At 39.4% G+C, this 24,511-nt stretch overlaps 1 protein-coding gene across 6 annotated transcripts; it reads left to right on the top strand.

Annotated features, from left to right (window-relative positions):
• Nucleotides 1-14: 14 nt before the first annotated feature.
• ZBTB21 (zinc finger and BTB domain containing 21) lies at nt 15-22,076 on the top strand. 6 transcript variants are annotated; one of them, XR_010473661.1, is made up of 4 exons: nt 15-150; nt 7,033-7,167; nt 10,884-14,227; nt 20,535-22,076. XR_010473661.1 is itself a non-coding variant. In XM_065068615.1 (3 exons), exon 3 carries the CDS (start codon nt 10,897-10,899, stop codon nt 14,071-14,073), a length of 3,177 nt encoding a protein of 1,058 aa, XP_064924687.1. In that variant the 5' UTR covers nt 15-150; nt 7,033-7,167; nt 10,884-10,896; the 3' UTR covers nt 14,074-19,281. The 6 variants fall into 6 exon arrangements, 4 of the variants coding, with proteins under 4 accessions (XP_064924687.1, XP_064924697.1, XP_005514941.2 ...); XR_010473660.1 differs by lacking the exon at nt 20,535-22,076 and adding an exon at nt 15,766-19,281; XM_065068615.1 differs by lacking the exon at nt 20,535-22,076 and having other exon boundaries at nt 10,884-19,281.
• The last annotated feature ends 2,435 nt before the right edge of the window (nt 22,077-24,511 follow it).

Raw genomic sequence — 24,511 nt, 5'->3', positions numbered from 1 at the left:
CGTTCCCTTCGATGACCTCATCCCTGGTGTGGGATGACGTCAAATTCAAGATGGATGGAATCACGGCGGTGGCAGCAGCGCGCGCGGGCGAACCGTGAAAGGAGGCGCCGAGGGGGGCAGCAGGGGGGGGCGCGGCTGGCGGCGGAGAGGGTGAGTAACGGCCGCGTCTCGCGCCCGCTCCGGGGGCTGCCCGCGCCGTGTGGGTCTCGCGGTGCACAAAGGCGTCTTTTCCTGACGTAACTCTGAGGTGGTTTTTTTTTTTTTTTCCCTCTTCCCCCACCGAGCGGGGCTGCGGTCCCCGAGCAGCGCACTGCGCATGCGCCCGTTACGAAACTCCGCTCCCACCTCCTCCGCGCATGCTCCCTCGGCCCTGAGGAAACGGCCGGTGCCGTTGCGCCGGCACACGCCCGCCACATAGACCCGCCGGGCTGCCCTTCTGCGCATGCCCCGCGCCAGCACGCTGCCTCGGCTGTCCGTCATCTGCCTGTGCCTCGCCCCCTTCCTCCCCCCCGGGTCGGAATCCCGCGGAACTGCGCCTGCGCGGCGGCCGGAGCGGCGGCAGCGCCTGGCGGTGCTCCCCCGCACGGCGCATGCGGAGCGGCGGCGTTGCCGGGCGGGGAGGTGGGGAGGGAGCGGCGGCCGCGTGGGTAGCGGAGCCGGGCAGCGCAGTGGGGTGCCCGGTGGGACGGCAGCGCTGCCTCAGGAGGCGGTTACCCCGCAACGGCCGCGGGAGGGACGGGGCGCCTGGGTGGTGGCGGTGGCGGTTCCCCCGTCCGGGGAGGCTGCCGCTCACGAGTCACCACGGGCGGCTGCCGGTTCTGATCTGAAATGTAAAACATGTCAGAGGATCCGGGAGGGCTGTGCCTCATTGTCGTAGGTGTCCCCAACTCGTCTGTCTTGGAGAGCCACACTAGCTTGCAAATTTCAAGGCGGAAAGCAATCCAGCGAGGTTCCTGCGACGTGCAGGTATTAAAGTGTAGTTTTACTAGTCCAAGGGCTCTTTGGCCACTTTATTAATGAATAGGAAAAAGTGCATCTCGTAGTCAAGTGGAAAAATTCTCTGTGCTGTGTAGCAGCCATGTGCTATGAAGCAGTGGAAGGTATTTTACCCGATCACAGCTGTCGGAGAGAACTTTTAACACTTTTTAAAGCCCGAACTGTCATACACCCAGATTGGATGCAGCTCATGTGAAATATCAGACAGCAGGGAAACTTAATCTAAAGGAGTTATGAGACAGGAGACATTGCAGAATTTCATTGTGTACTGAGTAAACTCTTAATAATTACATGGCTATAAAGGCTATTCCGTTTTTTTTTTTGTCGTTGGACTCAAAGTGGAAGTAAGAAGTAGGCTGTAGGTATAAGAAGAGATTGTGGTGAATTATATAATTACAAAACTTTCTGTGAATACAGTGAAGATCCTGTAGTTAATATTTTTATCCTTAGATAAATGCTTAAACGAAAATATGGTTTCTAAATGTATTTTTGTGCAACAAGGATTTTGATATTAAATCGGGAGTAGCAAGTATGTATTACAGGTAAATCTAGTACTGCTTTATGTTTGTATTGCTTGAACACTGCCAATTATAGTGTTCTGTTCTGACTTTGCTCAGACTGACAAACCAACTGCTTTGACTAAAATTTTCCACCAGGGTTATGCTGATGTTCTTGAGGGGAAGTTTTGAGCTAACTTGAGCAACTGTTTTTCTAAACTTTGTTTGCAAAAAACAAATTATGTGGCCATCTCTTGGGTGGAAGGGCATCTGACATCCCTTTCTCTCAGAAATTTTGTTAGCCTCATGCTATACAGCTGTAATCTCATAAGAACATTTGTTTTGCCTGTAGAAAATCCATACAACCTGATTGGATTGCGACCATCTAAAGAACTGTCATTTGCACATTGTCAGCAGGGAGATGTCACAGATTGCAACCTGTGGAGTTTTCAGCTACAGTGATGTGTGCTAGACCAGGATTTATCAGGGATTTCTCCAGACGTGAGCTCCCCTGAGCCTGCTGGAGCCAAGATCACCCCTGGGGATCGGAACTGAGAGCGGGTGACCACATCTCTTGCTCTCACTGGTACTCTTGCTCCTCCACCAACTTCAACATTGCCTTGTGATCCAAAACAGGGTTAAAGTCATAATGAGCTGAGCATTTCTTTAACGCTTAAGGTAATTTAGCCTTTAGTATGTATTAGCACTCTTAATATAAAAAGAGGAAATAGCTTGTGAGAAGTCTGCAAAGTCCTCTTTGAGCTGTACGTTTAGTGATACTCAAGTCACAAGTATGATAAATGTGAACATTTGTGGTTCCTTTTCCTACTGTGTAGGTTCCAGCTGACAGGATGATCCTCTGTCAGCTGACTCAAATACAACACGCTTCTCAGGCTGAGAATTCTCCAGATCACTGGAAGCTTGATATCACTAAGAGACTGGGTTTTGTGAGCTCATGCTTTTTGTGTGTGCGATGCTAGAGAATACTGATACACCGGGAATTGTGTATGATTCCATTGATCATCTTCATAGTAATGGCTGACTATGCTTTCCTTAAAATTAGAGGCATGCCAGCATTTGGGTTTGAAAGGACAACTTTACAGAATGCTGTGAGCTTTCCTAGTGTATTGAAGTTGTTGAATTTTTGAACTTCAGGAGCTGTGAAGCAGTTACCATAAAAAAACCCAAGTAATTTCCAGTTACAGTTTTCAAGGTTTTGAAAGTTGTTTTATCTGCAAAATAGTGAAAACTATGGTTTATAAACAAGTATATACTTAGAGTGTAGAGGAAGGAGGAGCTGGAGAGAGGAAGTTTGGCTGTTACCACCATATGGTTTGTACTGCACCAGGAGGTACTATGCTGTGAGTCACACACTACAGTTGCAGCTGTTTCCAGCTCTTGTTAAAACAAATTCTCAACTTTTGAGCAAGGGAGCTGTTTCATAATGATCTCTGCTACATTTGATGATCTGAGATCCTTGGAAGGGAAAAAAAAAAAATCTTTAGAGGCAGCAAAATAATTTGTTGCAAGTGGAAAGACTGCAAGATGCCCTGCTCTAAAATAGGTATTCTGTGTAGAGGGAGTTGCTTTCTCCAAATTTTTATGGTGTAGATTTAATATTAGTCTCTGCACTGTAATCTATTTTCCCATTTTTCCCTTAATGACAATACTTAAGATATCAATTCCCTTATATTTTCTTTCAATTAGCAGTGAAATTAAAAAAAAAAAAAAATCTGTCTTTGCTTATTGGCTAATTTATGTATTATGTTTTTCTAGAATAGTTCAGGTATATTTTATGAACCAAAAAAAAAAGTGTTGAGCAACTCCTCTACCTTCCTAAACTCAATCTACCTCCACCACTACCACCATCAGCTTGGCAATCTTACAGCCCATTAAAAATCAGAAAGTTTTAAAATCACCTAGTCCTGATTGTCGGAGGGAGTTTGTTTCTGAGATTTAGTGAAACACGACAACTTTGTTGAGCAAAATAAAATCTTTCTATACAATCTGTGATGAAAAGGCATGAAAAGTCCTTTGGCCAAATAATTTAAAAAAAAATGTTATGAAACCTGTCCTTTTGTAGTAATTCGTATGTGATTAAATTGCATTCTCTAGGAAAGGAAGAAATTTTTTTTTCCTTTTTTGTATTAGAGCATTAATTTCCTTATCCATGGTTTATCCTACATCAGCCCTTAACAGTGTGAGTAATCTTTAGGTTGCAATTCATTCTCAGTAATCTCTTTGATAAGTTGCGGTTAGCTTAAGGGCAGTTCTCATACTGGGGATGGCGAGTGTCCCTGCCACCTCCTTGCCCCCCCATTCCCTCTGACTCACTGGTTTCCCTCCAGCACTGTGTAGCTGTGCATAGGGCAGCACCAAGCCTGACACCACAATGCACTGGAACTAGGAGGGTACCAGTAGTCCTGGTGGGGCCCACGAGCTAAAAAACTAGTGCTGCTTTGGGGTGAACTGTTTGGCATTCTGGTCTGAATACATTTGTGAGTATCTTCATGGAATTTTTCAAAAATAGTCTACTTGGTACAGGAAATATGCCTCACAAAAATTCTTTTCAAGGAAATTAATAAACATGGATGGAAAATCAGCAGAATTACCATGATTTCTGATCACTACCACAACTTAACCTACTTGTCACAACCAAGAGTAATTTGATTTGTGCCAGGAGATAACTCTGGGTACAATCCTGCTGCTGTTGAGGCCAGATTCCCCAGAAGTTCAGTAAGAATAGGATCAGCACCTTTCTCATACATACTTTTGAGTAATAATGACAAAATACATACTGTTCTTCTTTGTAGAGGAGGATTTTTTTTTTAAGTATATGAGATACCGTCTACTTACAAATGCACATAGAGTTTGAGTAAACTGAAAATCTTCCATGTGCTATTCGTGACCTTGTAGATCTCTTACGTAAAACTCATGTAATATTGCTATTGTCTTTTCCCTTTTACAGTATCCTGTTACCTTCCCAGTGTCCTGCCCATAGTTAATGATGGCGGAATGGAGTTTTCTTTGGATACTTTCAGGGGGTGGGAGATGTCTGTGTTCCCTGAATCATAAGTTTCTCACTTAGCAGTTTTTTAGGCTCTGCTTTTATGTTAGTTCTGCATGTTTCAAATTAAGTGCATTACTTTTTCCCCCAACACTTGTTTTTTAATAGAAACCTTAGTGTACACACAGTTCTGTTGATGAAGTAAAAAGTTGAAAAAAGTACCTTATTTGGGTATAATTGGCTTCTCTTCCTGTCCAAAATATGCCTGTCAAAAGCATCTTTATATTGACAGAAATATACCCACAAGAAGGGTTTGTCATTTTCACTATACCAGCAAAATTAAAAGCAGTAGGTAGACAAGATTTTATTGTGAATTGGGCCAGTTAAACGAAGAAAGAGTGGCTCATGTAGTAAAGCATGACTGAATATTATTCAATTTGCTAAGTATATCTCAGCATTACCAATAGAGTAATGAAGGAAACCTGTTGAAAGAATACAAGTATACACATTTGATGTGTGTCTCTACTTCTTCAAGTTCTCAATTACATGCATCTCTTTCAAAAAATCATAAGAATATTTCTGGGGATGAGCGTTTTTTAGGTGTTTAAGTTGTATGGCCATTGAGCCTTTGGCTCCTGTCTGATCAGAGAGTTTAATGGCAATGTTAGAAAACTCAAGAGAGTGAAAACTGAAGAACTCCTTAGGGAAAGGGATTTTTAAAAATTTTAGTCTCTTGATTTAGTTTACAGCAATATGGATGATGAGTTACACACCTTTCAATTGAGCCATTGAGGTCAGGACAGATATTTTCTGAAATTGTGCTTGATTTGCTCTAATCTTCACAAACTCTTTCAAGAAGAATTAGAAAAGCTCTCAGCCAGTGCACGTTCCTGCCCTCTCCCTTAGCCCAGTAGTTCTGCAGTCCCATGGTCAGCTGGTTCACTTGTAGTGATCTGGTAGCAAGCTTGTCTGCTGGGGGGGAGACATGGGCTTCTCCTTGCAGGGGCAATCCCTGGTTAGATTGGACTGAGGGGAAGATGAGATTGCACCCTTAGCTGCTGCTTGTTTGTAAACAAGAATGAGAAGGACAAGTGGAGCTTTGTGGTATTACTCTGACATTTTGTAGTTTGCTGCAAGTTGAGAAGGAGGTATTTTGAATGTCAATTCGTAAAACTATGGACATGATCTGAATGTGAAAAGTAGCTGCTAATTTCATAGAGAATTTCTAGTCTGTATCAGGATAACTGCTAATTATTTGTCTCTTGTGGAGAGCAAAATAGAGAGATTGAGCAATATTATAGAATTACTTATTTTCCTCTTCCTAAATTTCTGCATCTGTATGTGTGGAGGATAAATAGTTGGAAATTAATACATCCGTCACACACTAGCAAATACATTATTTAATTTTATGCCTGCCCTCATACCAGTGACTCCTTGCTGCTTTTCTACTGGAAATGAAAAACATTTGTCTTTGTGGAGAAAGTTCACAATATTGTCTGCAATAGAAAACAGCAATAGCGTTTGAAATTGTGTTTTGTTAAATCCAGGAAGACAGAATCCCTGAACTTGCAGCAAAAGATTACTTAAATATTTGATTAGAAAAAGATTACATAAGTGCAAACAATTTTGCTCTGCAGTTTTGGAACTTTGACGTATAGCTTTTGGGGTTGCGTAGGGATGTGTGTGTGTAAATATATATGGACTGTAGGAGAGTATGTTGCAAAGGCTATTGATGGGAGAAGAGGCATTTGATAAGCTGTTATCTAACTCAAATACTAAAATCCAATGTAGGATCATTGAATAGAAGCTTAAGCAGCATAGGTTTGTTTTGCATCTGAACTCTTGATGAATAATGGGACTTTTTTCCCCGGTGTGTCTGAAACATCACATGAATTATCAGAGCCATCAAATCCTCTGCAAAGGACTCACAACTGAGTGCAACATTCCTGCATTTACCTGGGGATGCCCCAGGAGGTCACTTGTATTTCTTGGCTGAGTATTATAATACATGTTTCTCTGTTTTTGTTTGTTTGTTTGTTTTTTTCCAGTGGGTTTGCTACCACCACACTTCTTATGGATGTTTTTTCCCTGTTGAAATCGCTATTCAGTCTCTCTTGTTGCCTGCTCTGTGTGTGTGTGTTGCTTCATACTTCCTTGTATTTTCTGCATCTAACTGCAGTTTCTCACAGCCCTGGCGCCTCCTTGCTGCAACACTGCATCTCATTAAGTGTTTCAAGAACATGGTCTTTCCCACTGCCACCCCCAACGTGCTATTAACATAGCTTTAGCTGACAGCTGTGTCTTTGTAAAGTTTCAGCGTTGGTGACTTCGTTGTTTCTGAAGGTGAAGTTTCAGATGGACAAAGCTAACTGAACAACTTGCTGACAAAGAATGGGTAGTTTCATGGCTTCTCTTGCTGAAATTTTGATGCTCATATGACCTCTCAGTGAGCTGCTTAAGCTCCCAACCTGTAAAATAGCAAGCAGATATAAAAAGCTGGAATAATTTTGTTTGTTCCCTGCTTCATTTTAGGGACCTGAATCAACTTATTGGGAGGTCAAATGAGCAGCAGAGCTGGTGAAAAGAAGAGGAGGGTCCCACTGGGCTGGGAGGAGAAGATGTGAGAGTAACAGACAGAGGAAAGGAAGGGAAACTACCACTTCAAAGGTAGGTAGCTGTTGAGGATCAGTAAACTGCTGGGCCAAAGATTAAGCTTTTTCATCCTTTCCTTGCAAAGAGCTTTCCTGAGTAGAAATTTTTTAAAATAAATTATTGCAGAAAGTAATTTTGAAATAGTAGATGTGTCTTTTTCTATCCTTGTTCAAAAAATAAATCTTGTACCAAATATGGTACTTAAGTTTCTGAAATCTAGTTTGCTGAGATTAATAGAGGGCTGTTGAAGATTGACACTAAAATCTCTTCTTGGCCTCCTGAAGGAAGGCTGTAGGTGTTCCTGCTGCACTTGCCCTTCCTGGGTCTGGAGTCTTGTTGTCACCGTTCCACCTGAGGTCCAGCAGGTGCAGTAGCATGTGACACCTGAACACAGCCAATGGGAGATTTTCTTTATGCTCCTACTGTTTTCTTGATATAACCTGAACATCATGGAAGAAAAAAGAGCTTTTTTTCCAGTCACTCATGAAGACAGCTGGAAAAAATAATTGGAGAGAGTAGAAGCAGGCTATCTGGAGGAAAGAGTTTAGGTAGTTAATGGCAAAATATTCTTCAGCTGAAGCAGTATGAGTCCTCAGACACCTGGAATCAAATCTAGTGCTGCAAGAGACTGCCATAGCTTTGTTATCTATGCAGTAGCTAGGCACACCTTTTTTGTCAGGGCTGAGCGCAGTCAGCCAAGCATTGGCTTTGATAAAAAAATGCTGTAAGGAGTTCTTGCCTTCTTAGAGCTACTCTGCTGCCACTGTTTGCCGCCTCTTCAGTTATGCCAATGGAATAGATTGAGATTGAGATTACGGCTTAATATAAAAATCAACCAGCATTTCAAAAGAAGTATTATTTGGTTTTTATTTATTATCTGATCTGCTGTGTAATACAGGCCTGAAAATATTTGTACTGGCACAAGCTGAAGGAGGAATGACCTGCAGGAAGATGAACAAAAGAGAGCAGAAATGTCTTTGATCAACTTTGTTACTAAAAAGTATTAATGTAGTGAAATTTAATACATTGTACATTTACTTTGGTTATCTTTGGGGTTTTTTAACATTTAAGTATTTCAGGCTTTCAAATGATCTGTGTAAATGTCTTTAAATAGTTCTGCAGACCAGTTCTGGTTTTGTTTCTTAAAGTATCATAGCTTATTTTATTTCTGACTGTTGTGTTTAAAGACTATTAAGATAGAAGTCAGGCACTGGAATTAGGAAATACCGGGATTAAAGCTGCCTTTTCAGGATTAATTTGGTCCCTTGCCATTTGTGTATGTCACAGCTTTGGTTACTGTTAAAGTGACAGTTACATATTGCACCAAATTGCTCTGCCTCCTTCACTGCATAGAGGAGACTGTACTCTGAGAATGAAAGGGGGGATTGTAGTGAGATGCTTAGCTCTGACTTGTTTAGCGTAATAAATTGAAGGCATTCCATCAATAAAAAAAGGAGAATGTGGAAAGAAGGATGGGTGACTATTGGATTCTGCTTTAAGCACGTAGATTTTACACCTATCTCTATCAGTAGCATTATTTTGTTACAGTGAACAAAGGGACACGTAGTAATTATGTGGTGTTTATTCTGTGAGTGTCTTACACAAAACGCAAGACCTGGGTAAAGCAGATTAAAATGAAAGATTTGAAAATATTTCATAACACTTGACAAATATACTCCTGTCCCACTGTGTCTATGAAGTATGGCTTCTGCAGCAGCTACTATTGAGTGTCTCTACAATACTGTTTGAGTTCAAGTTTCCTTTATAAGAACACTGTTGATCTGTTACCTCCATATATCATGCTGCAGCTTGCATTCCAGATGAATCACTTGAGTTTGCAAACCCAGTGTCTTTCAGATGAAGCTGAAGGAAAAGATGCATTCCTGCAACACTTGTTCTGATAGCACTCCAAGTGTTAATGGGTGCTCAGACCACGAGACTGGATTAGGGCCAGACTCCACCACTTTAAATTGCAGTGGCATCCACAAAGGAGACAGGTAGTGCAACCCCCTGCCCCAGACAGTACTTTTAAGCAAAGCATAGAAAGCAAACCAAACCAGATTGGTTTCTCAAATTCATAGAAGCTTGACTGCTCTGCTCTTTTTAGATGGAGGTGTGGGGGGGATTGTACATTATAACTATGAGGTGAATTAAGGATAACTTGGTGTTTGTGAAACGACACTGAAACACTCTGTAAAGACAGATCTGGTGAGGAAGTGGAATTCTGCTTTTGCTATTGCTGTGACACTATTAACTCATTTGGTAGTTTTAGATGCAGGAGTGGTAGCTCAGTCCTAACATACGATCAGTGCCTTTAGATGCTGTATGCGGGACCCTTTAAGTCATTTCTCAATAATACCAATTTAGACTTTGATCACTTATTTATATCCATTAGTTGTAAGATTTACCACTTCATTTATTAATCATGAAGTTATGGCATCTTAATATTGTTTTTTACTTTGATAACATTTTTGTTTTACTCATAAGCTGATAAATAGTGAAACCTTTTTGTTGTAGTAGCATACATCATTTATAAATTATAAACTAAAGAATAGTTTCCCAAATCATCTGTAAAAAAGATAATTGCTCTTAATGGACATGTCATTGACTTGTTTTACTACCACTATGGAAGAAGGTAGTGTCAAATTATTACAGGTTAACTTGAACAGAATCATAAGAGTGTTTCTGGAACGGGGGAAAAAAAAAAAAAAAAAAAAAAAAAAAGAAAAAAAATCGGACATTTCTGGTTTCTCTCTGTGTGTGCGTGCACAGATACATAAATTTCAGTTCACACCACCATATAGAGTGGGCTGTGTTTTGGAGCATATGGAACATGGAGGTTTCTGCACTACAGTTTAATTTGTGCCTGTTGTACTCTTGGATGCATCTGAGAGTAACTGTTCCTGAAGTATATACATTGTGGGCATAAAGTGCTCTTGTGCTACTGAATAAAACTGAGAATTTGGTTCTCTGGTTGCTTTAAATCTAGAACAAAAGAATGGGGGAGATACTTCAATTATAATTGTGACATTTCCAAGAAAACAGACCCTATCAGCGCAGTTATAAGTGACACATATTTGATAGCTAGAGTATATATTAACAACAGTTATTAAGCATAAACAAACATGGTGAATTAATCTAGATTACAGACAATAATTCTGCTTCCTTCTCTGTTCCCAGTATTAATGCCCATTCCATCATTCTATGTAAAATGACAACAAACCTCTGTTAATTTGTTTAGTGTGCAGGAGACTGTCAGGATTGCTTAGCCTCAGAAAGGTGACTTGGCATAACTAGGTTTTAGATACCTGATTCAAGAGTTTATCAATGTAGTTGTCAAGATAGATCTTCATAAAGCTAAAGATGAGAAAAAGATGATCAAGAGTGAAATAACTGAGCAGTTCCTTCACATGGGCAGGTATATTGCAGGAAGAGAACACAGCCCTCACTCCCAGTTAGTTAGGTGTAATATTCTTGGTGTAAGATCAGCAATTAACAGTGTGTTTGAAAGTGGAGACTGGAGCTGGTTCTTCTTGAGCCTGTGCACCTGTTGGAGCTGACAGTGTTGTTTTAGTTCCCATACTTTTCCTTCAAACAAGCTGTTTTCTTCAGCACTGTTGATGGTAGTTTAGCCAGTCCATGAAGTACAGAGGGATTAGGTGTGTTTACTTTATCTCTAACAATAGTTCATGTAACACAACCTGCAACTTGTTGTTGTTGTTCTTTTTCAGAAACACCAGAATCATGGAGGGGCTCTTGCATTACATAAATCCAGCACACGCCATTTCACTTCTAAGTGCACTGAATGAGGAGCGTCTAAAGGGACAGCTGTGTGATGTTGTTCTTATAGTAGGAGATCAGAAATTTCGAGCTCATAAAAACATTCTGGCTGCCAGCAGTGAATACTTCCAGACTCTGTTCACGAATAAGGAGAATGAGTCTCAGTCGGTGTTTCAACTTGACTTTTGTGAGCCAGATGCTTTTGATAATGTGTTAAACTACATTTATTCTTCATCCTTGTTCATTGAGAAAGGCAGTCTTGCAGCTGTGCAAGAACTGGGTTACAGTCTTGGAATATCCTTTCTTACAAACATTGTTTCTAAGAGTCCTCAAGCTCCTTTTCCAGCTTGCCCTATTAAGAAAATACTATATCAAGATGAAGATGAAAGTAGTTCTCAGAAGAGAAGCGTCATTGTCTGTCAGAACAGAGTTGAAGCACAAGCGAAAAGTATAAATCAGACGCAACATGATTTAAGCCATAGTTCTAAACCTTCCCCCTCTGTTGCTGTCAAAACTAGCAGTAGACCACAAGTAGCAAAACCAACTGAAACCCTTCACAGTTTATCACTGACTGAAAGGAGGTGGCTGAAAGAAAGCCCTGTGAGCTATACCAAGGTTCATGAAACTTCTGGAACTGTGGAGGATCACAGCAGAGGTGGTTTAGTGAAAAGGAACACAGTACTGCCCCAAATGCCTTTAGCAGAGAAAGAACTTGCAAATGATGAACCAGGAAGCAGTGGTCAACTTCTACGAGGAAAGGCTGCCGAGATGTCGCTAAAAAGACTGCGTCCACCAGTCTTGTCTCTCCGTGGTGCATCAGAATCTACATTTTTGTTGCGAGAGGCAGGAAAAGCAACTGGTCAAGGTGAAGACAGGAATTTGCTATACTACTCCAAGTTAGGGCTAGTAATCCCATCTAGTGGATCTGGTCCAGAAAACCAAAGTATTGACAGAAGTGGGCCACTTGTAAAAAGTCTCCTTCGAAGGTCGCTGTCTATGGACAGCCAGGTTCCTATTTACTCAACTTCTGTTGACCTAAAACCATCACAGGTATCATCGTCCTCCTCACCGGGAACTAATGATTCCCAGAAGCCATTCAATGTTGTATCTCAAAAGTCATCCTTGAAAGAGTCAACAGAGAAGTTAGTCTTAGATGAAAAACCACAGCTAATACACCCACATCGCCTTAGGTCTTTCAGTGCCTCTCAGTCAACTGACAGAGAGGTTGCTTCCCCTCTCACAGAGGTGCGAATAAAAACTGAACCCAGCAGTCCACTTTCAGATCCTGCTGAAATAATAAGAGTTACAGTGGGTGATGCTTCAGCATCGACAAATAAAGACTTTCCTTTTAAAACTGAGGATGATCCTAAGGAATCAAGTAGACTTCCAGCAAAAAGGAGATTTCAAGCTGATAGAAGACTACCGTTTAAGAAACTGAAGGTGGACGAGCAAGGTTCTCCTGGGTCAGAAGACAATTTTGAGGAAGGCTCAAGCCCTACGCACCTTGATGCTGATTTTCCTGATTCTGATGTCAGTAAGGATGAATACAGTGAGATGGAAGAAGCAAGACCAAATAAAAAATTTAAATGTAAACACTGCCTTAAAATTTTCAGATCAACAGCAGGTCTTCATCGTCATGTTAACATGTATCATAATCCAGAGAAGCCCTATGCTTGTGACATATGCCACAAGAGATTTCACACAAATTTCAAAGTGTGGACACACTGCCAGACACAACATGGAATTGTGAAGAATCCCTCACCAGCTTCCAGTTCGCACGCTGTTTTGGATGAAAAATTTCAAAGAAAACTGATCGATATAGTGAGAGAGAGAGAAATTAAAAAAGCTCTAATCGTTAAACTAAGACGTGGTAAACAAGGTTTTCAGGGACAGACGGCTTCACAAGCACAACAGGTCATCAAAAGGAATTTAAGATCTAGAACCAAAGGAGCCTACATTTGTACCTACTGCGGGAAGGCTTATCGTTTCCTCTCACAATTTAAACAACACATAAAAATGCACCCAGGGGAGAAACCAGTTGGAGGAAATAAGGGTCCTAAGCAGAAAGATCATATTCATATGGAAAGTCCGATAGAAAACAAAGAGGTTTATCAGTGCCGTCTCTGCAATGCAAAGCTCTCTTCACTTATTGAACAGGGAAATCATGAGCAACTCTGTAGAAACGCTACTCTCTGTCCTTACTGCAGCCTTAGATTTACTTCCCCAGAGTTGAGGCATGAGCATGAAAGCAAGTGTGAATACAAGAAGCTTACTTGTCTTGAGTGTATGCGTACCTTTAAATCATCCTTTAGTATTTGGCGTCATCAAGTTGAAGTTCACAATCAAAACACAATGGCTCCATCAGAGAACTTTTCTTTACCTATCCTGGATCACAATGGAGAAGTGACTAGTTCATCAAGATTGCCTCCTCCATCAGAATCCAATAAAATGAATAATTTTGTTGCTGCAAAGGAAGATGGTGTATTCAGTGATTCGTCAGAACAAATAAATTTTGATTCGGAAGATTCCTCTTGCCTACCTGAAGACTTAAGTGTGTCGAAGCAGTTTAAAATTAAGATCAAAGAAGAGCCTGCAGATGATATAGAGGATGAGGTCACTGAAGCTAGCAGAGAACCTAAGGAAGTCGTCTCCAACAAAGATGCTGGTTTGTGGCCTTGCGAAAAGTGTGGGAAGATTTTCACTGTACGTAAACAGCTGGAGCGTCACCAAGAGCTCTTGTGCTCTGTGAAGCCTTTTATTTGTCATGTGTGTAACAAGGCCTTCCGAACCAATTTCCGACTGTGGAGTCACTTCCAGTCTCATATGTCGCAGGCGGCAGAGGAGTCTGCAAATAAGGAGCCTGAGATATGTCCAGCAGCTAATTCCCCATCACCACCACCCTTACCTCCACCCCCGCCCCTCCCCAAAATCCAGCCTTTGGAGCCTGATAGTCCGACAGGCTTATCTGAAAGCTCCACTACTACTGAAAAATTATTTGTACCGCAGGAGTCAGATACACTCTTCTATCATGCTCCACCACTCTCGGCAATCACGTTCAAAAGACAATACATGTGTAAACTCTGTCATAGGACTTTCAAGACGGCTTTTAGTCTATGGAGCCATGAACAGACACACAATTAGCTTTAACAGATACCTTAAAAAGCTGGTTCAGTGGAGGCTGTTTTGAGGATCTCAGAGTTATGCCATACAAGCTAGAAATCTAAGAGGATCAAAATGGTGACGGCAACAACGTCAAATTTGGAATTTGTGATGCTGCTTGGATTTGAAGATTAAGGTAAACTAACTTGGTTAGTAGGTAGTAGCGGAGTAATTTAAAATACTGTGGTCTGGGATCTAAAAGTAACAGAGTAATTTTTATTTCATTTAACACTGAAATATGATCACATCTGGATTGTATGCATGGATCTTCATCCTGTGATGTTGGTGTGTGCGTGTGTGTTATATATAAAGTTATATATTAAAGAGCAACAACAATTTGGATTCTAATTGTGTGTTTGTAGTAGTGAAATACTGTAACCAACTTAATTTTTTTTTTAAATAAACCAACACACAAGCTCCATATAAATACTTGCCATGCACTTGCAGTTAGGAAGGAGGTGGATGGAGTGTCTTGCTGTATTGACTTAGGTCTTAGAAGCCTTTAGCAATAACAAATAAACCTCAAGTTTGAGTAATCATGATGTTATTGGATAAGAATGTTTGATATTTTAAGGGAATATAGAATTGTTTTGTTGTTATATGGAACTTGTGCAAATTAGAATTGAATTTAAAGTCAGCAATATTGTTACTAAGATTTTATATAAAAAGGAGCAGCAAGCCTGCTTTCAGCCATTTAATTATAAGTTTCTAATGAAAACTGGGGAAGGGGGTACTTTGCTTTATATAATGTCCCAAAGACTAATTTACTGTAGATACTTTGGTAGCTGAAGTTGTTGTATTAACAGCCATCATGATGGAAATGGTACTGTTTATAATAGGAACTAAGACTGAATGGATGTCAGACAGGTTTCATAATTTTGTTTCCACTATTTGTACAACTGTTTGTAATTCTAACTACAAAGGAATGTATAACTACTAAATCAAAAAAAGAGAGCTCATTGAGGGACAGAAGATGAGGTGTGTTCCTACACACAGTAATAAGTTTGGCCATAAGTACAGAAATATGTTTTAACAAAAACTAAAAATGTAAATATTTATATAGACAACTGTATAAATGAAGAAGTATGTATTTGAAATTTGTATTAAGCATACATATCCAGATCAAAGCAGAGGAAAAAAACATCACACTACAATCACTGCATTTTATGAATACAATGTATAGAATATTTCTTTCTGCTGCTTTCTATCATATGTGATACTGTGTTGAAATTTTCTCATTTGTTGAAAATCGTGGTAATAATGGGCTGCAGATATTCTGTGTTGTTCCATTATTTTACCTCAAGTCACAACTGGAGCATTTAGTGTAAGTAGGATCATAGGTATTTACCAGCAGCTATAGTAAGGGTCCAAAATCATTCTGTAAGTAGAAGAAATATTTACCCAGAAACAGGTGGTAAAGAGTGAAAAACTCTTCTGCTAGAATTTAAACTTAATGGAGTGGTGATGGAATCAAGTGGATGTTAAGTGATGCAAGAAGTATTTCTTACCTTGACCAACGTTAGCCCGTGCGGGTTGGGACAGGGGATCGCATTCCGCACCGCGTAGTCAGAGCCCAGTCTGTGTTTGCTGAAAGCAACAGGAGTTTAGTCACCAGATTCTGGGGGAGCAGGAGCGAGGCTTCAATTCTGTATGTAACCGTGAATTTTTTTTCAGCATCCCAAAAGCAGAAGTAAGAAGAATTGCAAGCTGACACCAAGATTTAGCAAAATTGAGCACAAGTGTAACTCCTAAGAATCTGAGGATGGGCATCCTTACTTAGACACACATAGGAGTAGATTTTTTTTAAGTGAAGGCCCAAGCGTGCCACTATATTTTCCAACAGATTTTTTTAAAAGTTATTTTTCTTATAAGCTACATTTAAAATAATTGGCTCAGGATGGATCCTTGACTTTTTTTTTTCACCAACCAAAAAAATCACAGTATTAGTTTCAGGTCTCTTCTGTTTCATTTTTGATTAAAATCTAAAATACTTACAAAACACTTCTAATAGTAACGTGTTGTTCTTTTTGGTCCTTTTTCAGGCAAATTGTAGCTGAATATGATTATGCTGATTTGTTAGACTATCAGTTAAACTCTTTTGGTGACATTGCAATTAAAACAAGGTACTTGTTTAATAGTGACATTTCTAATTATTGACTTTTTTTATTCCACCTAATAAGACTAAATTTATTTCTTACCAGAAACAATTTCAAAATAAAATGATTCTTGCACTTAATCTGGTTTAACAAAATCAGAAAAACATAAAGCTTGGCTAAGTATCCTTTAAATGCATTTTAAAAATCTGTGCCTATAAAATATGAATATGTTTTTGTAAAATGGTTCTTAAGTTTTCATCAATGATTCCTCTACACAACAATCTGAAAGTTTATATGTCGCCTTTTAAAAATCAGTGTGCTTTCTGAAGGAAGATGGCAACTAGTTCAGCTATATCATAGTCATCTAACTTCCAGCTGGGATTCTGCTATGTGATAGGATGATAAATTTCACACACTTTAAATCAAAAGCTTGTGCAACATCTTTGAAGAAACCTTGATCTTTTTCCTAGTATACTCTGTATTATAAAAAATCCATAAAATATTTTTGGTCTAAATGGCCTCCTTCTAAGTTTTTCTTTAGTTGTTTTGTTTTGTTTGGGGTTTTTTCTTTAAATTTTGTTTTTAACTTTGAATGTGTTCTGCGTGTTTTTGTTTTGTTTTTTTAAATTTGCTTCTTGTTTAGTAAAGGAATTCAGGATCCCTGAAGTTTAATATGAGATGTTTGTATAGCAGTTCTGATTTTCTATTAGCTTTTATACAGTATCTTAAAAAGCCCTTGATAGAAGTGTTTATTTTGGAGGATATGGAGTAAATATGCTTCCACTAATATAACTTTAATATATGTTTTAAAAGTTAAATTATGGAAAAAATGTTAGTTGCTTGTTTATAAATAAAGGTCTTTTGAGGAGTGTCTAGTTTGGCCACAGCCAAAATAAAAGACAAATTTATTGATACAAAAGCCTGTCTTCATCATATTTTGTTTAATTTTGTAGCTGTGTACTGAAGTGACACAAAGTTAAGAGGTCTTGTTAAATATAAAAAGTGGTTTGCTTTTTTTCTTCAAATTTGTGTCAGGAACGTGCAGATGTTTTAATATATAGATTAGAATCTTTAATTCCTTTTTTTTGCTATTTTTATAATCAGTCAGATAAATCTCAGAGAACTATCCTGCTTCAGTGGAAGTACAGTGGAAACTTGTGCTGCATTTAAGAGGAGCAGGGTTGAGCCATGAAATGTATTTTGGTTTGGGACTTTTTTTCCTTTCAGGCACTCTGTTGGCAAAGCTTCTAAACCTATGGTTAAGTTCCATTAAAATCAGTCTTAATTTTTTTTAAACACATGCTTAAGTTCTTTGCTAAAGTGGGACCATGATCAACATTGAAAGTGAGCAGTGGCAGAAAAATACATACAGATTTTTTTTAAGCCCTAGAACCAAAAGTTAAAATTATTTTTCCTCTACATAAAAACTGCATATACAGCTAAAGTATATTTCTGTAGTTTTACAAAAACAGAGGATGTGAACCAGTAATAATAATGTACCTACCTTTTTTTTTTATTTCTTTTTTTGGCAAATGGGAGCGAAACACCCTGTGACAGTTAACTGAGCAGGTAACCTGCTGAAGCAGTGGGTGACACTAGACTTTCTCTTGTGTATTTCGGAATGGAGATGTAGCCTTATCCATGAACCAAAACACAGCTGTAAGAGACTTACTCCTGCATTTCCTATTTAGGCAGGCCTTCTAGTGACATCTAGTAGACTTTTTTGTCTAATGTTTGGGTTTTTTTCCCCAAGTAGGACATGTGGGTTTGGTCTGAAGCTACACATACTCTGTTTTTGTTCCAAGCTTCCAGTGATAAAACTAGAAGTTCCTCACATGGGATAAGGACAGACTATGCCTAAATTCTTGGCACTAACAGTGAGGGTGCAAATATCTGGCATGAGCCTGTAATCTGGCATGTGCCTATACTGTTCAGTAAAATTGTTTACATTTTCCTACCAGAAGATTTAGATAAAAATCAAAGCAAGCTTAGGTGTTTTTGGTTTTATTATTTTTTCAAAGTTGCTGTTAATGAATCAGTGTTAAAATCTTTTTGTTGTTGTTGAACACAGCCTGATAGTGTTTTCTAATGTCATTGATTCTTGCTTATTTAAAATGACTTGTGAAAAACTGTACTATAGCTGTTGTACGTAAAGGGACACTATCAAGAGAAAAGCTGGATTCAGTAAATGTACTTCTCTGTATTAAGAATAATTTATACTAATAAAATCAAAGAATTCAAAAACAGGAATTGAGTCGTAACACTTGAGCTGCTTGTGCATGAAAATGCCTATTAAGGACATCCTTAGTTGTTGCAAGGATGTCTGAAAAATGTATCTGAATTCTGTGGGTTGAGCTTATTTTTCATGTTGCTTTTTCTCTCGCTGTTCCAGAGTAAAGGACTTAATCCATCTTTCCTTTTTCAGTTTCTCAGTGATACACATTACCTTTTAAAGACACAAGCTTCCCACTGCTGAAGCAGCATCTTTAATTAAAATATGTATGTAAAACCAGAACAAGCTATCTTTAGTGATGTGACATGCAAAATATATATGAAGTACACATTTTAAGACTTATTCTTGATAGTGTCCCTTTTTAAAAAGCAGGAAAATGGGATCATTTTAGTGCTTGGGTACAGGGGGTAGTTTCCTACAGTTCCTAAAAACTGGAATTATCCAGTATATTTGCTATAGAATTTTCCAATTAATTACACAAAATCACTTGTCATTTTAAAAGATTATAGAGGTAAGATAAAAGAAACTGGTTTTATAATCCTGTATACCTTTATAGTCGTTCTGTATCAGTTCAATACACCAGGATGGGTTTTTACTTTTTTTAGGACTGAGACTTAATAGCTTACGGTAACTTTTTCTTTAATGTAATGTAAATCCATTGCTTCTTTGTACAACTTTTTCTACTGTGTGTTTTCTTTACTTAGATCTTGACTAAGAAATGTTGGCGTCCAATAAACTTACACTTTGTTTCTTTTGAATTATTGTGTTTTATACTGTAATCTTTTGGCAAAGTGTGATGTTATTGTACATACCATTGTGTCTGTGGGATGGGAATTTTGTTTATAAAAGAGCATCTTTTGATCTATTTGTTGGATGTGAGTTTTTACATTACAAACATAATGGCTTTTTGTTTGTCTTAGTAAGTGCCCTACTGAACCTTTTACTGTAAAATACAAGAAAACCAACTGCTCTAGACAATCTCTTAAAAACCTGTGCAGAGCCCAATTCTGCTTCCTGTGCAATCAGTGATTAAAATGGGACTTTGTGGAAGCAAGGTTACTTCAACTGAGTATCTCTTTCATGTAAAACTGGGTTGAACCAGATGTTTGGAAACACACGGTCAGGAATGCTTATGGTATTTTGCAGTGCTCTCATCAAAAGCGGTTTTGCTGCGTGTATTTCCCTCTTCAAAACCCCTGCATGGGAATATAGTGTGTGGATTCCCATGGCGCAGAAAGTGATCTCTCTATCTTTTCAGAACAGGGTTTCCTAGGCTCCTCTCTTCAAAGTAGATGAGACCTGTCTTTGAAAACCCTTAGGCCAATATTCTCGGCTTTTTGGACTTCACATTTGCTGTCCTTTGCCGTTTTTAATCTGTGCATTCAGTTGAACCCATTGACCAGTTTCACTCACATTTAATAGAGGAGACACAGTCTCAAGTTAATCATCTCCCAGAAGTTTCATAACTGACTGTGTAGCAAACAATGGTCTTAGTGCGAAGGGTAAGATTTCCAGCAAGACTACAGCTCTCTCTACAGCCAGTTAAGATCTACATACAGTTCTCTGTTACTGTTTCAGAGCAGTTGAACATCTGCTTAAATGCTTCACAGAAAATGTCTGCTCTAGAGACCATACAACCTATATCAACCTATATTTGACATAGAAGTCAAAAAGCAAAACAAAATGGTAAAAAGTTAGTGATAATGCCGTTAACATCATGCCTGTTGTCATGGTTATTTTTATTCTATTCCAGCTATCCACTTCTAAGACAGTTGCTTAGCAAACAAATCCAGTAACTGTTCCTTACTTTTCCACTCACATGTTGTTTTCAGTTATCACTCTTCTTTCAAATACACAAACACTAACAGGGTAATTTTTACATGAGACCTACATGGATAATATTTCTGTTTCCAGTCCTGAAATCTTCTGGCAATAGAAATTTTCAAGGTCTTGACTGCAATGAAGCAACACACACAACTTTTATTTCCATTTAATTTTACGTGAGTTGAAAGAGAACATAGTATGTGAAGCCAGTTTATGTTAACAAAGAATTTGTTTTAAATTTCCTCTGCACTTTTGGTACAATCCTTAACAATTTCTTCATGTCTTGTCAGTCCAGGACCCAGGATGGATACCGTTCTTTGATGTCATGATGTCACAGAGCCCTGGTTGTAATCATTAGCTTAAGCTGATATTTTAGGGCTCAGGCTCTCATCCAGCAACTCCAATGAAATGCACTGGTGTTAAAAATGAGGTGGTGATGAAGCAGCATGACCTGCTGGGATTCAGAGCATCCAGGGATGCTTCTGCTGGAAGGAAGAGACCATACTGAGATTAGCAGGCTCGGCAGGCACGAACAAAGGATAACGAGCCAGAAGAAGAGGTGGGAGTAGGACGACAGCAGTAGAAGAACATAAGATATAGAGGAGAGTGCACTGTGGCTCTGCCAAAAAACAAGGAAAAAAAACCCCAACAGCTTCTGTTTTAAAGTGTCATTTGTGAAGAATACAGCTCCTTGGTTCCCACTTTCTCTTTTCTTCCCTAATGAACAGATAGGAGTCCCCGGGGTTTGAAACCTTTTAACCCTTTTTGGCTGAAAAAAACTGCATCCATTCCTCTATGCTATAAAGGCTATAAAAGAGTTTAAGGGAAGAAAAACTTCCCAAAAGATTGTTTAATAATATTTCCCCTACAGTATTGCACTGGGAGAAGTTTGGGTCCTTGTGGAACAGGCTTGGAAAACTGCATGTCCTGAGGGCTTTGCCAGGTGTGGAAACTATACCTGTGGAGATATATTTGCAGTTTCTCCACCTCACCACCTGCACCTCTGGGTCCTATAAAGAGGGGGCTATAAAACCAGAGGAAAACCTATAGAATAGTAAAGATAGATCTGTTGACCAACATCCTACTTATTCCTTCCTCAGCTGGTTAGTCCTTGGCTTCATGCACATCTCTTGCTCTGCAGGGCACCTTGTGTGGAGCCCAGTTAATGTAACAAAAGACCCAGTTTTTGCCCCCCATAGGGGGAAAGGTAAAGACTTCCTCACTGCATGATAGCCCAGGGCTGTGATTAACAAGGCTGCTGCCTCTTCTTCACTCATCAATCAGCTGAGCAGCCAAATGCCACAAGGAGGAAATTCAGCTTTGTTAGCTTGCATCCAGATTACTTGTTTCAGGAGAAATTTGACTGAGGCATGTAAATGCATGTAAATGCATTCTTTAAGAGCATGAGAAAAAAACCTGTAAAAATACCAAACTGTCACTCTGAATAAGTCTGGAGGAGAGTCACTGATATTTAAAATGAGATTTGAAATCGGGTAGTTCTTTAGCAAGTACTACTACAAAGCTCAAGAGGGGAAGAACCACGTAGAACCTTCATTTTATGGAGATGATCCTACTATCTATTATCTGCTTCTAACGCTGTGTACAGGCACTAGGAGAAGCCAGAAATAAAAGACTGCAACATCGCATCTGTCTGAAGAGCCACACTGGAAAGCACCACACGGAAGGTGAACCCCTATATATACATACATATGTATGTGTATAAAAATGCATGTGAGTGTGTTTAAATATGGCTCTGTTACACAGCAATTGCTGAGTCTGGAGAAAATTCCCTGTTAGGTCAAAGGCATGTTATAATATACTTTTGTCTAAAAGCTGTCTCTCCAGTATTTCTTTAAGCGGCATGGTTTCTGCCTAACTGATAGCTGGGAGTGAAGAGATCTCCAGACTCTTGAGTCCTTGGCTCCCTCTTGAGACTGCCAAGGAGGAGGCCAGTCCATCCCAATTGTTTCTGCACCACAGAGAGTTGTTTAAGGAAATGCAAGAGGATCCGTTGTAGCTTAACACCTATTACGGTTACATACAGTCAGCACACTTGAACATAATGTGAACTCGTGAGTGAGCAGTCAAAAGTTTTTTACCTTCTGCCCGTGCCATAACACGTTGCGTTCTCCTTCAAGTATCTGGCAGGGTTTGCATAACCATGAGTGAGCCTGTACCCACACGCTCCAGATTCTTAAGTGTTTTAGCATTAGCACAGTACCCATGGGGGCGTGCTCTGAGATGACATGCAACACAAAACTGGGACATGCCCTTGGATCTTAGCTGTCTAGCTGAGTTGGAGCATTTTCACTGTACTTCTAGAGGAAAGCATGAGTGCTAAGATTTTTCACAAGCCTTTTGTTTTTTTTTTCATACTCTTACCATTAATTTCCTGCAACATTGCTTGATATGCTTTTGCTCTCACTGTAAAACTTGAAGATCTCTTTTACTACTTATTAAGTCCTTTCTTCTTTCTGATGCCCGACAGTCCCAAAGCCAGTTGGTCTAAGTGTCCTCACGCATGTGTCTGGGAAGCATATGAGTGTACTGTATGGGAGAAGCACACGTCCCTGGGAAGTCAGCATCTCCTGGGCTGGAGCCCAGGATTTGGAAGGAAAGGAATGTCTCCAGTGGTTCCTTGTCAGGAAATTCTTCAGCTCTGTCTTGGATGTGGGAAGCCTTAACCATTTAAAAGTCTAAAAGGCGTTTAGATTAGGTTCTCAAGGATATGGTTTAGTGCTAGAGTTAGGCTATGGTTGGACTCGATGATCCTGAGAGTCTCTTCCAGCCTAAATGATTCTATGATTTGGGCACAGCTCTGAGCCTAAATTAACCCAGAGGCATTAACCTTCATGTAGCTGAAATCTCCGATCACGTCTGGAGTGCCATACTCGAGGAAGGCCGCTCACAATACTGCTTAGAGTACAGCAGTCGCTCCATCCCAGCACCATGACCTCTGGTGACACTTGCGCTCTCTAGTGGACAGAACATGCAGGCTCCAGCAGGTGAAAATAAAGAAGAAAATAAAAGCAGCTTGATTGACATGTTTTAGTTTCTAATAACTCCCGGTATTTTACTGTAGGAAATATATTTTTGAAGATTCAACATAATAGAAAAAATGATACTCTCAAAAATATTTTTCCTTCTTCCATTGCAATGCCAGATACAAGTAGTAAATAAAACATCAGCAATTCCAGACAAAATGTCTGGTTTAAGCCTTTGATCCTTTTGCAAAGTCGCGACCACTTAGAAATAGGTTATTTATGCACATATTGGAGAGTTGGAAAAGTGTAATCCTACAGAGAAAAGCAAAGTAGTTATAATATGACAAAATTATAAGACACTTCTAAAATTAATGGGTGAAATATTGATGCGCTATGATGAATACAAACGCCATGGTGATGTTATTTGTGTGCATTCTCATTATGGTGTTTGTTTGTTTGTTGGAGGGGGTTTGTGGTTTTGTTTTTTTCTTTGCTAGGCTGTATTTTTGGTGCATGAATGGCTACAAAAGAAACTACAAATATCCATGGTGTACCAAGTTGTGTCCGTGGTTGTTCTAATAGGATTGAAGCACGGCTATGCAGTTTTGCTTTATATCTGAATACATAATTTGAAATTAAGTTGGGTCAAAATAAAACATTGTGATCCATTTGCTTTGAAGCTTGGCCAATTTGTGAACACATATTTATGGGGAACGGTTGTTTTTTCAAGATTTTTTTTTAGGACCATACCTATATATTAATAACATATCTAATAACAAAGCCACAAAAGCAGTTTTCTAATCTAATGAAAAACTGCTTCTGGCAGAATGCCTCCTTAAGCACTTAGGAGATGTAGGCATTCAGGCAAAGAAGAACTAAGTGGCATAAATGAATTGAAGATACTCTACTGTGAGGTCATGGTGGACACATATTTTTTTCAATAGAGATTTGTGCTTGGATAGATCAGATATCTCCTGATTTTGCACAAGTACCAAAAATAAGAGTAATTAGTCTAAGTAAAGGTCTACTGGTATCATCATCTCAGTGCCTTTTTATGTATGGAGTAAGACTCCACTAAGAAGAGGATGGTGTCTGGAAGATATGAGGCAGGGGCAGTTATTCCAGATCAAGAGCCAGCCCGGTGCTAGCCTCCTTGTCCTCACATTAGCTCCTAGTTTTGAAAGCTTGCTTAGTGGCACCTCCTTAGTGCCAGAATGCCGATCATCTTCCAAGGAGGCTTCTTGGGCCATCCCACCTGGCCCTCGTTCTAGCTTGTTGCACAC

Source organism: Columba livia, chromosome 1 (assembly GCF_036013475.1).
Source record: "Columba livia isolate bColLiv1 breed racing homer chromosome 1, bColLiv1.pat.W.v2, whole genome shotgun sequence".
NCBI classification, from domain to species: domain Eukaryota; kingdom Metazoa; phylum Chordata; class Aves; order Columbiformes; family Columbidae; genus Columba; species Columba livia.
Note: the sequence above shows the minus strand (reverse complement) of the source record. Positions and strands in the feature narration are given on the sequence as shown.

Excerpts from the sequence above, each read along its gene's own strand:
- ZBTB21 (XM_065068615.1), top strand. The coding sequence starts at position 10,897 with ATGGAGGGGCTCTTGCATTACATAAATCCAGCACACGCCATTTCACTT.